This window comes from Archocentrus centrarchus, chromosome 15 (genome assembly GCF_007364275.1).
Source record: "Archocentrus centrarchus isolate MPI-CPG fArcCen1 chromosome 15, fArcCen1, whole genome shotgun sequence".
Classification (NCBI taxonomy): domain Eukaryota; kingdom Metazoa; phylum Chordata; class Actinopteri; order Cichliformes; family Cichlidae; genus Archocentrus; species Archocentrus centrarchus.
Window position 1 is genome coordinate 28,335,071 of NC_044360.1, and position 14,378 is coordinate 28,349,448.

The 14,378-nt window shown below is 40.3% G+C and overlaps 1 protein-coding gene across 1 annotated transcript in view; it reads right to left on the reverse strand.

Annotated features, from left to right (window-relative positions):
- b3gat2 (beta-1,3-glucuronyltransferase 2 (glucuronosyltransferase S)) overlaps positions 1-14,378 on the reverse strand; it is a 60,190-nt gene that overhangs the window by 18,713 nt on the left and 27,099 nt on the right. The window contains exon 2 of the mRNA XM_030747732.1: positions 11,804-11,948. Within this exon, the coding sequence (XP_030603592.1) occupies positions 11,804-11,948 (145 nt within the window). The remainder of the gene's footprint in view (positions 1-11,803; positions 11,949-14,378) is intronic.

A 14,378-nucleotide genomic window follows, 5' to 3' on the forward strand; every position in this document is an offset into this window, starting at 1 on the left:
TTTGGTGATGTTTAATCTTTGTACATCCACCAGTTCACCAGCAAACCATCTAGGGTTAGGGTTAAGGTCCGGTTAACAGCGACCCCTTTTTTATTGAGTTGGTGTCTCTGTGGTCACAGATGGAAAAATTAGCGGAAAATCTGTAATACCAAAGAGTAACATCTTCTAGTTTCTCCAAAAAAAAAAAAAAAAATATCTGTGGTACAAGTAATCTCAACATTAGCCTCAGAGGAGTTATAACTTAAAAGCCAGAAGCAAACTCCCTTATACCTACACAAAGGCACACACAGGAAAGTGATGCAACACCTCTACAGTTATTAGGTTATGTTGGTGTCAGGCTCATTACTGCAATACTGCAGGCTAATCACGCAAATAAATGGTGCTCAGGTGGAGCAGACAGATATGAGAGCTTATAACATGATAGGCATCTCCTAAACCTGCTGCCAGTCACTGGAGATCACGGCTTATCTGAGCCAGTTTTGCCCAAGAGGAGGTTGTCCAGACTCTGTGCTGACTGTGTCCCACTTTATACCTGACCCACTCCAGCTGACCTATATGACTGTAGCTATTGCAAGTAAATCCCATCAGCAAAGAAAATTTGTTCATTATTTGGGCCCTGCACATGAAGCAAGTTATTACAGTCATTTGTTTTCACATACGTGAACATCTTTTTCCTCAGCATATGCTTTTTTATAAACATTACCTTTGTTTTTAGTGGAGGATCGAGTGATCGAGTGTCTAAATTTAGTTCCTTGGCCAAACATTTCCGTTGGGGGTTGCATAGTAGCACTGCTGAACATCACTCACTGGTCAAACACAGCTTTCAGCATCATAAAACTTTTGTACAGCTTCACTCACATTGTAGCACTCATCAAATGTGTCTCGTAATGTTGACTTGTCTCAGGTCTCCTACTGTGAGTCAGTGTTTTTATGGTTTGCTTGATCTTGTGCTCACATTCACAAACAAATGCTTGAATACACATTTCATTCATATATAACCAAAAAAAAAAAAAATACAACAAGCATCAGCTGTGATGAGGAAAACTACAAGCTGGTAAACAAGCTGGAGCTGTCGAGCAAATCAACTGATTTGCCACACCTTTTAAAGATGCACAAAAACCTGGCGAGTAAACAGAAACATTTATTCTTTACAATAAAACTCCGCAGGGTACCTTTAACAACGAAATTACACACTCAGCCACCTGATGAGCTTAAAAAGCACAAGACAGAGGATGTGTCAGAGCGCAGGGGGACGGGGGAGTTACAGGAAGCAGCGACCAGCAAAGCTCACGAGTAAACAAGAAAAACAAAAATGTTGCTGTTTGATTTATTGTGGTTACATACAAAACTTCTGCTGGAAACTGAAGGAGGGTACCTCTGTGAGTCTCCTGTGCATTCATTTATTACATCTATACATCATAGTGACTCTTTCCTTGTGTGTCAAAAAAATTACACAAATTATGACTTGTCAGACTTGCTCCAGAGCAACACATTAACAGAGCCATGCTGCCAAATTAAAATGGATTTTACTTTTACATTAAACTCTGACCTGTCCAAACTGATATGTACAAGTGTGCCCTAGGACTTTCAATCTGCAACACTAATCTTCTCTCTGTTCAAATTTATTTTGTTAGTGTGCCACACATTTGATTGTCTGTCCAGTTCAGCTTTTACTCTAGTCCACTGGGGTTACTGGGGGTTAAACATTTTCATGCCCTGATCTCAGGAAGCACTCCCAAAGCATAAGTACCACTTGAACAACAATACAACTGTCTTTGTGTTGAAATGTTTGTGTGTGCTTGTATTTTTGCATTTCCTCTGTGAGCCCACCTGCACCCATTTGCTCTATTTTGCAGCTGTGATGTACTTTAGGAAAATTGCACGCACGTATATGTCCATGCCATGGAACAGGCACGTCTGTCCACTCATATCAATTCAAGAGCCTGCAGGTGTGTGGTTGTGTGTTATTTTCCAATAGATACATGATGTAATTGTATCTGTGTGTCTGTGTGCAGATGCGCATAATCACAGACACACACACACACACACACACACACACACACACACACACACACACGCATACACTGAGGTGAATTGTACACCACACCATCAGTGTCCAGGCTCCATTGTGTCTGGCTAAATGAGACCGAGCGGTAGATGGGAAGCTTTAGTGGTTCGCTAACAATACAGCACTGTATAACACAATACTATTAGGACACGCACTGGCACTCACTCAGCACTCTGCAGACACCCTATTGTAAATCCCATGAATAATAATTTAAGAGTGAATAAAGTTTGGGCCGCTTGCTCGGCTCAGCCATTGTTGTCCTTACAGAATTTAAAGCAAAAAAATGCTTTGTGTTAGAGCCTCAGCTGTAAATCTTAGCGTTGCAAATTGACAGCGTAATTATATAGTGGGGTGTAAAAGTAGGGCTGATAATTGCAGTGAGTGTGTGTGTGTTGTGTGTGTGTGTGTGTGTGTGTGTGTATAAATGCGATTAGGTGATGGTTTGAGGGAGAATGGAGGGATGAGATCTCGGCCCGCTCCTATTATCATGATTTAATTAAAACCAATCACAGGGGTCGACCTGCGCACATGTGCTGTGTGTGTCCTTGTGGGTTTGGAGCATGCAATCACCAATCCAACCTACTTCTGCTGTTGTGTCACTTCTCCAAACATTTAATAAACAGCCTCTTGCAAAGAGTCTAAATACAGTGTACATGTGGGTGAAGTGGGGTGATGACTGAGGACTGGCAGGGTGGTATTATTTGGTCAGTGTGATGAATTATTTGCTCTCGGGTCAAATGGAGCATGATGGCTGATCACTACTCTGATTGGATTTTTACACAGGAGATATGAAGATGTAAACAGATTGATAGGGATGTCTGCTTTGCTCTCCATTAGGAGGATTATAAATATAAGGACCAATTTGGAATGAAGTGCTCTCCTCAAAACTCTCCGACCCCTACGGACACAATTATATTAATACTGTGAAAGTTGTGAAGTTCCATCAATTTACTATGTGCTAAAATTTGGTCACAATTTATAGCCTTTTTTTTTCACTTGCTGATTCAGTGGTTGATGGACCTCTAGCTGTTTCCCAGTAAAGGTTTAATGTTGTTTGGGGGAGGAGGGGGGGGGGGGGGGGGGGTGCTTCTTTTGGACACTAGAAAAACATTTCCTTCTGCTCGGCCTGAGCTCACCATCTCTATAACGGCTCCACCTGCTGTTATCAGTGTTTTTGTTGAAAAACTGGGGGCTGCAAGAGCTTAATGTTGTAATGCTTTGTATTCACAAGATTTCTCCTAAATACGCTTCTACTCCAGGTCTATTTTAGTCACTAACCACGGATTAAAGTATAAAACATTTTGACAGGGAAGGGGTCCTTCTGGTACCGAACGATGGCTAATGCTAATAGCGGCGCTCATTAGCAACATGTCTATGGTTATAGTGATCCACTCTGGGAGCTGAAGTAGAGAAAAAAAATAACAGCTGAAAGCAGCGGAGAGCGGTGGAGGCATGGAAAAACATGTCAGCCATGATGCACTTAGTTTAAAAGGGATGTGGGTAAAGAATCTGAGGGTTTTTTTTTTCCTAACGCCTTATCCACACTCCAGTCCAGGAGGTGGCAGTAATGCAGCTCTAAACTGGTTTGCCAACTACCATTAACAGGGTTTATACAGGAATCCTAGAGTTCAATTTACTACCTTTCACTATCTATTTTTACTACCTCTAAAATATTTTTACTACAGCACGAAATCGATCAGCAGCCTTTTTTGGGGGTAGCGGTGGATTCACAGCACTAAGCCATGTAAGATGACAGCCCATCTCTCACCAAAGACAAAACTTTATCCCACTTACTTGAAGATGTAACTGTGACTTTGTCTTGACTAAGACCTCATACACATTAATATTCCAGAGTTTCACAAGCCAATTTATGATTTATTTTCCAATAGAATATTTTCCAATAGAATATTGGAATACTGGTTTGCTGCTGAGGTGTGATGGCAATACTTGTGCTCGTAGCTGACCTTGAGGTTGCAGTTGCAGTGCTTTGTGTAGCACCAAAAAACAAAATAGGGATCTGCTCGAATCCGCTGCTGGTGAATGGTGGATGCTCAGTGTGATTTGATCGCCGTCACACCATTCCAGGTCAAATTTATATTTTTCTGCACACTTTACAAAATGCCTCTCGATCATTCCCCATGACCGGCTTAACCCTCTGGGGTCCGGGGTATATTCGGCCATTTTTGACTACTTTTGTTTTTATCTTTAGAGTTGACCTTAGAAACTATTTACCTTGCCCTGTTTGGTATCATTTTTTTTCAGCACCACCTCATGTGTGTGCCTGTATAGTTACTCTTTCATTTTGACATACTAACAGATTGGACTTATAATCACATAAAAACATAAAATCCACGCAGAAAAAAGTTAGATTTTTTTTTTTTTACTGTAAAAATCACAAACATGCTTAACAAATTATTTTTACAATTAAAATGCAAATATAAGTTGTAAATTGATTTACGACGAGATGTACTAGTAAATTGAGATATCTCTAGTTATATTTTGACTAGTCAAAATACCTATTTGAGATATCTCTATTTACATTCTGACTTGTCGAAATGACGTCAGATTTACCATTCATTTGTATGGCGGCTTCAATTCAAGATATCTTCAATGAATTACTGACTATCTGAAACTCACATTTCAGATATCTACAATTAAATTATGACTAGTCATAAAGTTAATTCAAGATATCTTGTTTTTTATTCTGACTAGGCAATTCCAATTAAAGATACCTTAAATGACACCATATTTCAAGATATCTTAAATATATTTTTAGATAGGCGATAAATAGTTTTGACTAGTGCAAATTAAATTCTAGATATCTTGAAAGCAAATAATGACTAGGCAAAACTAAATTAGAGATATCTAGAACTGTAATTTTGACTAGTCAAAATGCCTTTTAAGATATCTCAAAATGAATTACAGATATCTTGAATTAGAACATCATTCTGACTAGTCAGAATGATGTTTGAGATATCTTGAATTAGAACATCATTCTGACTAGTCAGAATGACGTTTGAGATATCTTGAATTATGGAGCATTTTGGCAGAATGTTTATAAGGCAGTTTATGGCAGGCTGTTTGTCTGACTATCCGTAATTACATTTCAGATATCTAAAACTCCATCACAGTCATAAGTATTTGATCTTTTCATACATGTATTTAATCTTAAAGTTTATGAAAGAAAATTATTTTCTGCAAATATTTATGAATGCTAATCAAAACATTAAATGATCTTGCAGGCAGAAGCAGACTCTGGAACTGGCTGAGACACTGCACATCGTGTAAATCTGGCAGCTGTACAGGTAGTTCGTGATTTTATGAATTTATCAGATACTGATGATGATTTCTGTTACATGGCACTGAACAGGAGTGGCCCTCCAATCTCATTGTACATCCTGTATAATGACAATAAAGGCATTCTATTCTATTCTATTCTATGAATCAGAAGAATCAGATACTGATGAAGGCGGTGCTGGGGATAACATCCATATCTGAGGGCCCAACTTCAGAAACAATAGACAAAATAATAACAATGCTGTTGTTGCCGGCATTGCTCGTGAGAGAAACAATGCCAATGTTGACATCTGGAGACCAAATGATGATAATATTGCTGTTGTTGGTGGAATTGACAATGATATTGCTCATGAGGCAGCTGAAGAAGCTGTAGATGTCCTCCAGAACTTCCCAGAAGAGGATCCTTTACCTGGTGGATCCAGAAACAGGTCAAGAGACTCAGATGAAGAAGAACCTGAACAAAACAGATTCAGAATTCAGAGTATGCTGATAGTGACTCTGACAGCACAGATTTTTCTAATGTTGATGATCCCGAGGACATCAATCAGCAGGTCACCAAAAGATCCAGAGAGGAGGATGTGGAGGACGAAGCCCATACTAGCAAAAGAATTAGGCTTTGCAAACCCTGATCCAGGGACTGGCCCAAATGTCTGCAGTCACACTGAGAGAAGTAGTGATGAACCTTTTGAGGATGCACCTCAAGAACTTGGCAACCATCAAACTGGAGGATCCAGGAAGCGGTCCCAAGAAGATTGTAAGGAAGAAGAGGAAGATTTGAGTCCTTGCAAATTTTGGAGGTCTTCAAATGAATCCACCAGCAGCAGTGAAGACAATTAATAGACAGTGAATGTAAAACTGTCTCTACAGCTTTTTAATATATTTTTATCAGGCCAGTGGCCCAAGAGATTTTTAGTAGACCAGATGCAGCAGAGAAGGAGGAAGTGAGAGAGAGGCTCCAGGGCCAGAAGAGAAAGTGACCAACCGTGAACCCCAACCAGTCGCAGCAGATGGGTGCCCCTCCCTGAGCCTGGTTCTGCTGGAGGTTTCTTCCTGTTTAAAGGGAGTTGTTCCTCCCCACTGTTGCCAAGTGCTTGCTCATAAGGGGTTGTTTTGATAGTTGGGTTTTCTCTGTATTTTCTCTTTAATTTCTCTGTAATATAAAGAACAATAAAGCTGGTCATACCAAATATACTGACTTTCAAGCTCTGTTTTAACCTTGTAAATTGCAACTCCATCATCTTTGCTGCTTAGTGTTGGCTACTGGGGTGGCTGTGGCTCAGGACATAGAGCAATTCATCTACTAATTGGAAGGTTTGATGGTTCAATTCCTGGCTGCTCCAGTCTGAACCCCAAGTTGCTGTGTGTGAATGTGAGTGTGAATGTGTGTGCAACTGTTAGCTAGAGAGCACACTTAGATGTAGAAAAAAGTGCTTGCATGAATGTGCGGGTGGATGCAAACGTGTTGCATGAAGTGCTTTGAGTGTTCAAGTAGAGTAGAAAAGCAATATATTTACTGCGCTATGATGATGATGTGACCCTTTAATTTAAGAATGTCAAAAATGGAGATTTTAATACTCTGACTTGAATAAAGCTGCTTGTTCAAAGTTGCATTAGAGCTGCCAGACTCAGTAACTGCAGAGCTCCAAACCTCCTCTGTCATTAATATCAGCACAACAGCTCCACTGGGAGCTTCATGGCATGCGTTTCCACAGCCAAGCAGCTGCTGTAGGTGTAATGTGCAGGTGGGCCTATTATTTGTGTCTATATAGTGTAGTCGCTGCACAGGTGCACCAACACAGGTACGTGTAACCAGAAGCTCTCTGCGCACATCTGCTAATCCAGTCACTGAGCTGGATTTCTCAACAGTGTTTGGGCCGTGTTATAGTATTTTTATCTGACAAATAATATGACGGGCTCTGTGGTACAGCTCATTCAAAAAGTTTGTGCTCCAGTTCTGGAAGGCGAAATTCTAGTATTAATTAGTCTGTTCTTTAGCAGTGATAAGCAGGTATCTGTACGTTAACAATCAAGTGTTTTGTCCAATTCTGACAGCAGTACACTTCTTTACACTTTATGAGTGCAGGACATTCGTATTTGACACATACAGTTTTTCTAGAATCAATTTGACTTCAAATACATCAGCTGGTGGGTTTCCTGATACCTCAGACTTTTATTTTCATCCCACTGGTTTCCTGAAATTCTGATTCCATTCGGTCTGTTGCTTTGCAGCACTGTTTTACTCAACAGCACTCTGCAGTCCTGTGTGGCGATTTCTAAGGAACAAACAATCAAGCAAAGTTGCACAGCAGGTCATGTGTGCAGGTCTTACAATCAGTACATTAAATTGGAAGGATTGGATCTCATTTTGCAGCAAATTAATCCATGAAAAAAACAGAAGTTCAACAGAAATGCTGCCTGCAGGTAAATCCAGGACAGAAGGAGCACAGAGTAATGTTTTCTGTTTGGTTTCCTGCTTTGATAAAAGCCAGCTGGCTGAAACACTCCAACTGGCTCTAACGGTTTTGTAATCAATGAACTGGTCGATAAAACCTTTTGATGTTTCCATAAAGTAATAATAAGTTAAAAGAGAAACCTAAGTTTCATAGTGAGTGACCTCTTATATCAGAATCAGTGAGTGCAGTAGTTCTCCTGCAAACCTGTTTTACAGTCTCATATCCCCAGATGTAATGACCAATTTAATGTTTAACCCTAGAACACAAACATGAGTTTTGTAACACTATTGCTCTCACTTTCCTGTGGGTGAAAATCGCCCGACGTGAATGTTCTAGGGTTAAACAACTCTGTTGTATAATCTGTAAGGAGGAGTGGTAAGAGTAAAAGCATAGAATAGAAAAAAATAGAATAGAATAGAATGCCTTTATTGTCATTATACAGGATGTACAATGAGATTGGAGGGCCACTCCTGTTCAGTGCCATGCAATAGAAAGTCAAACTCTAAAATAAAAATAAAAATAAAAATATAATAATCTAATATAATCTAAAAATATACGGAAAATAAAACACAATGTATAAAATATACAAAAAATAAAATGTATAAAAATATATACAGAACATAAAATGTATTAAAAATACAGAAAATAAGAGAATGTATAAAAATATATACATTGTAAGAAAAGTAAAATAAGTGTATACATATAATAATAAAGATAGTGAATATTGCACTTGGTGAATGAATATTGCACTAGTGAATGAATACTGGATATTAAACAATATGAGAGTGATAAATATTGTTCTGTATGAATAATATAATATTGCACAGAGATGTGGGTATTGCACTGTTAAAGTGGGTGAGCGTGTGAGTTCAGGGTGGTGATTGTTCTGGCGAAGAAACTGTTCTTGAGTCTGTTTGTTCTGGCTTTGATGCTCCTGTAGCTCCTGCCAGAGGGCAGCAGGTCAAACAGTCCAAAGCCAGGGTGTGAGCTGTCCTTGATGATGTTCCTGGCTCTGCTGATGCAGCGGGAGGTGTAGATGTCCATCAGGGAGGGGAGAGGACAGCCAACGATTCTTTATGCTGTCTTGACTACCCTCTGAAGCCTCATCCTGTCTGCCTTGGTGCAGCTGCCATGCCATACTGTGATACAGTACATCAGCAGGCTCTCAAAGGATGAGCGGTAGAAGGTCAGCCGCAGGTTTGAGTCCAAGTTGTTCTTCCTGAGGACCCTCAGGAGGTGAAGTCGCTGCTGAGCCATCTTGATAACAGCTGTGATGTTATCTGACCAAGAGAGATCAGCAGAGATGAGGACACCAAGAAACCTGAAGGTGTGGACCCTCTCCACACGCTCGCCGTTGATGTAGAGGGGGGCTGGGTCATTCCTGTGTTTCCTGAAGTCGATGATGATTTCTTTGGTTTTCATGGTGTTCAGCGCCAGGTTGTTCTCTGAACACCAGGCTGTCAACTTCAGGGGGGCAGGACCGGAGCAGATGGGTGGTCCTGAGGTGTCTCAAAGCGAGCAACGAAACAGTTAAATTCCTCTGTCAGTGACACGCTCAGGTCTCCTGCAGTCACATCACAGCCTCTGAAGTTTGTGATGTTCTGAATGCCCTGCCACACCTCCCGTGTGTTATTGCTGGACAGATGGGACTCTATTCTCCTCCTGTAGTCCGTTTTGGCTTTTTTAATTCCTCTTTTCAGGTCAGCTCGAGCAGCACTGTACAGAGCTCTGTCGCCTGACCTGAAGGCAGCATCGCGGGTTTTGAGGAGTGAACGGACCTGGCTGTTCATCCAGGGTTTCTGGTTAGGGAAAACCATGTTTTTGCTAACAGTCACACTTCTGATACAGAACTTAATGTAGTCCAGTACCGTCCCTGTGAATGTTTCTAGGTCCTCGTGTTCGAATAAGTCCCAGTCTGTGTATGCAAAGCAGTCCTGTAGGTCGGAGAGTGCGTTTTCAGGCCAGGATGTAATGGTTTTTACAGTAGGCCTGGCTCTCCGTCTGAGGGGGGTGTATGGTGGGGTGAGCAGCAGGGAAAGCTGGTTGGACTGGCCGAGGTGGGGGAGGGGTTTGGCTCTGTAAGCCTTAATGTTGAAGTAAACATGGTCAAGAGTGTTCTCCCCTCTTGTAGAACATTTGACATGTTGGTGGAATTTCGGGAGTACAGTCTTCAAGTTGGTCTTGTTAACGTCTCCTGTGATAATAAGAACACCGTCGGGGTGGACCCGCTGCTGTTCGTTAATGGTGTTCAGCAGGAGAGAGAGCGCCATGCCAACATTAGCATCGGGAGCTATATACACAGCTGTGACGATCACTACTGTTAGCTCTCTAGGCAGAAAAAAAGGCCGACAAAATAGATGGTTGACCTCTAAAAACTGATTCTGCTGATTCTGAATGATAGAGTGCCCAACCAATTTTATTTTAAAGTGATTAATGATCAGTCCTGGTGCGGATCTATCCATTTTTAATTTGTGACTAAGATAGAGACAGAATGGGGCATCTAACACTTGCACAATCTACTTCTCGCTGCTCGCCTGTTGGACACAAAGTAAGCAATATTGATTTTAACTGCCTGCAAACACAGTTAGCTTTTCTTCACTGCAATTCCTTATTACGTATTGGCTGATGTATACACCGATTTGTGACAAGTGGTGCAAAGTTCTACCTGCTGATAGCAAATACAAATAAAATCTGCAGTTCACATTGTATCGACGAAGTTGGAAGGTGATATAATTCTGGATGAATTAATGACATAAAACATCAGTTTGTCCTGTAATTAATCATTGTTAATGTAAGTTATTTGGTGTGAGAAAGTAGTTTTAGACTCCTGTTTTTCCACAAAAGCACAAAGCTCACAATGTTGAGCAAGTGTGGGGAACAACCAACTGAAATCAGAATGTTACCCATGCCCAAAATCTTAAAATGAAAGACAAATTTTACAAAGCTGTGTTTCTCATTTGTACACATCCCTTACAAAAAGTGAAAAAGATTTCTTCTTTTTTTCTGTCTGTGCAGACAGCAACAGATGAGTGATTTTTTTTAACAGTTTCAACAATCACGCTTAATTGCTGTAATATCAGAAACAGATTGCATGTAATTGCCAACTTGGCCCCATTCAATCACAGACTCACACCATATTATGGCACCATTTGTGGCAGGGTTTAGTGTCAGTGCTGGTATGCTTGACAATTTCATTTTGCAGGGAAAAAAAAATTACAGAAGTGATAAAACTTTATCTCATTAGATAAAACAGATACTGACAAAGTTTAACTCTGAGGACCTAATTTGCAGTTGATAAAGTGATAAATGTATATATGTCATTGCAATACTCAGCGTATCGCATAATGTTAATGTTAACAACTGCAATAACATCGTATCGTGAGTGAAGTATTGTGATAATATTGTATTGTGGGGTGTCTGATGATTCCCACCTCTTATATGAAATTGCCTGTATATCTGTTTAGCTCAATAGATATCTTTGATATTCTAAGTACAGTATGTTGCTTTAATGGCCAGACATTTCATTCACTTATTGTATTAAGGGAACCAAAGACATTTGGGTTTTGTTTGTTCTTATTTTTTCATTGCTGTTAAATTCTGTTTAGTGTCTTATTGTGAAATGTCTCACTTTGATGCATTTCAGTTTGTTCCAGCACCCTTTGCCATGCCAGCTGATCACCAGATGATTAATATTTTGGAATTGGGGCCTTGAGCTGTCTGTCCTGCATTTGGATCATATGTCCCAGAACCACCACCATATCCATACCAAAATCATTAAATGAATTGAAAGGTTTAGCTACTTTTCTAAAGAACAAAAAACAAAAACAAAAAAACATACACTGAAACTAATACAGATACCTTTCTGGATGCAGGGACTATCAGTGGAATGTGTGGATGGAATTTTAAGCCTTGACACAGGCTTTTTGTTTTGATGTGTATCCAAGTAATCCCTGCACTTTAGCTGATCTACAGATTTGCCTCTTACCTGCCATGTCAGTGGCAAAAGGTCGGTCCGGCCTCCAGCCAGTGTACCAACCCACAACTTTACCCCCAGACACCAGGGGGCGCTCATATGCTCTGCCACCCACAAATCCCACAGGCCAAACAGATACACCTCGAGTGCTACGCATCTGCAAAGAGATAGAAAGAAATGGAATTAAAAAACAGCCATTATCACCAAATGTATGAAATATAACCTGAACAGTTGAGAGTTATTTAAAAACAGCAGGAAGCAGATCTGCTCCAACATTCCCCTGTGTGAAGTTGGTTAAAAGCAGCTCTGACCCCGTAGAAGACCACATTTTTTATTTGCCCTACTGCCTTCCTTGCTAATCACAATATTTGTTCTGCAATAGCAAACTAGACATGATGTCTGATCCATGATGTTTGAGGTCTATGGGTGACATCAACCCCAAGGAGATGTCAAAGGCTCCAGAAAGTTAGAGACTGTGCTTGTGGTGTTGACTCTGAAATTAATTACTTTTGTGTCAGTTTGCATAAGCGATTAGACATATTTAATTTCAACTGAAATGTGGGTGAGAGCAGCAATCAGAGAGTCTGTGGCTAACTGAATATGAGACTAAATGAAAGTGTGCAGCGTAGAGCTGCCTTCCATTTTCACAGTGAATGAATTTGCACACAGCCCGAAGCAGTGCAACAAGAAATGATGAGGAGAGAGAGTGAGATAAAAGACTGGTGATGTAGAAATGTGTGTGTGTGTGTGTGGGGGGGGGGGGGGGGGGGGGGGGGGGGCTGTGCAAGGACCGCTGAGTTTTTGTGTTCGAGTATGAAACATCTGTATCTTTTCTTTGTGTATGGATGCATATCTGCGCGTGTGAGATTCTATTTTCCACCCCTGGCCACCCTGAAGCCGTTCATTGAGACAATGCTCTTCATCGCTCACCCAAACAGCCTCCAGCCAGTTGCTCATGAGAAAGCAACAGAACAAAACCAAATCAGTAAGCAGCACTGCATTACTGCAGCCAGACATCACACAGAGTTCTAGCTTTTAAAGCCACGGGAAGCCAAGTGTATATATAGCACAATATATGGAGAGGATTTGAAGCTCTTTGCAAACTTCTAAACAGGAGGAGACTTGGCAGTGTGCAAAGACTAGCAGAATGCATATGGGCAGTAAAAAAAATAAAAAAATACCCTGAAATGTTTTGGTTCACTAAAGTATTTACTGGAGAATAATTCAGGAGGAATGCAATATTTCTGCCTTCTTTTAACCTTTTGGAGTCGTCATAGATAGTAACCCTAACCCTGTATTTTAGAGAAAGCCAGGAGGGTTTAAAGATTTTCCATTTGGGTGTTCCATACAGGGAAAAAGAGGTAGATGTCATCCCATCCCTGGTACTAACTCCATTTGGGTCACCACTCACCTGATGGAAGAGGTTAGTTAGCACAAGTACAGCTCAGTGGTAGCCTAGTGAATTGGTGTTAGTGGGAATGATTAATGTGGGTGTATTAGTTGAGGCGGTGGAGGGGCTGGCATCCTGCCACTGGCAGCCTAATTAACTGTCTGCCATCAATGAAACATATATTAAGCTCTATAATACTAAGCTGGAGTAATAAAATTTAATGAACAAACTGTAAGTTGCTACTGATGACACTGTAAAATGTCAGATAGGATTTTAGTAAAATCAACAAATGTTCTGTCATTAGCATGTAAATATTTTAATATTTTTTTTTTCAAGTTAATTCACCTCAAAATGACTTTTTCTGTTCAGATCTCAGAGTTTATTCAGCCCATTAAATTAAACTTAAGAAAACAATACTAGTAACAGACTTTGTTGCATTGTTTGAGGGACTCCTCTTTGAAGAAAACACACAAGTGTGTGTGTGTGTGTGTGTGTGTGTGTGTGTGTGTGTCTAATACACAAACAGATAAGTCCTGCTGCTTCTGTTTACAATAACAGCAGAGGTAATCATGATGAAGCTCTGTATTGAATTCAGTATTGAAATTAGTTAACCGCTTCAAAGTAATAGACTATTTTCATTAAGCTTCAATAGATTTGCAAGTTCAAACAATTAGCAACCTGAGCAGTTCAATAAATTACAAACCTCAATCAAGCAAACAAAGAGTATACACAAGACATGATGTTTAACCAAGACAGCATTTAGTGTTAGAACAAATTTCTTTTTTCTGTCGCTTTATCACTTATACATGTAATCTGAAACAACACAGTTTATTTTACACTATATTAAGCAGCATTTTGTTAACTCAGTGTACCAGAAAGACAAAGAGCTTCTTACAGTACATGATCAAAATTACTGGTCATCCACACATTATACCTACAGTAGCTACTCGGCTGTGGAAACCCACACTATGAACCTCCCAGTGCACAGTTTTTGTGTCGCTATTAATACCAGAGGAGATCTGGATCTGCAGTTTTTGAGTCAGCAGGGTGCTGGCAACTTTTAAACACTGTGTGCTTTAGATCTGCAGCTTTATGCGGTCTGCTACTTTGTGCCCGAGTTTCTCTGGTTCCTAAATGCTTCCATTTTACAAGGACATCACTTACAGTTGATCATGGAATATGCAGAAAAAAATGAAA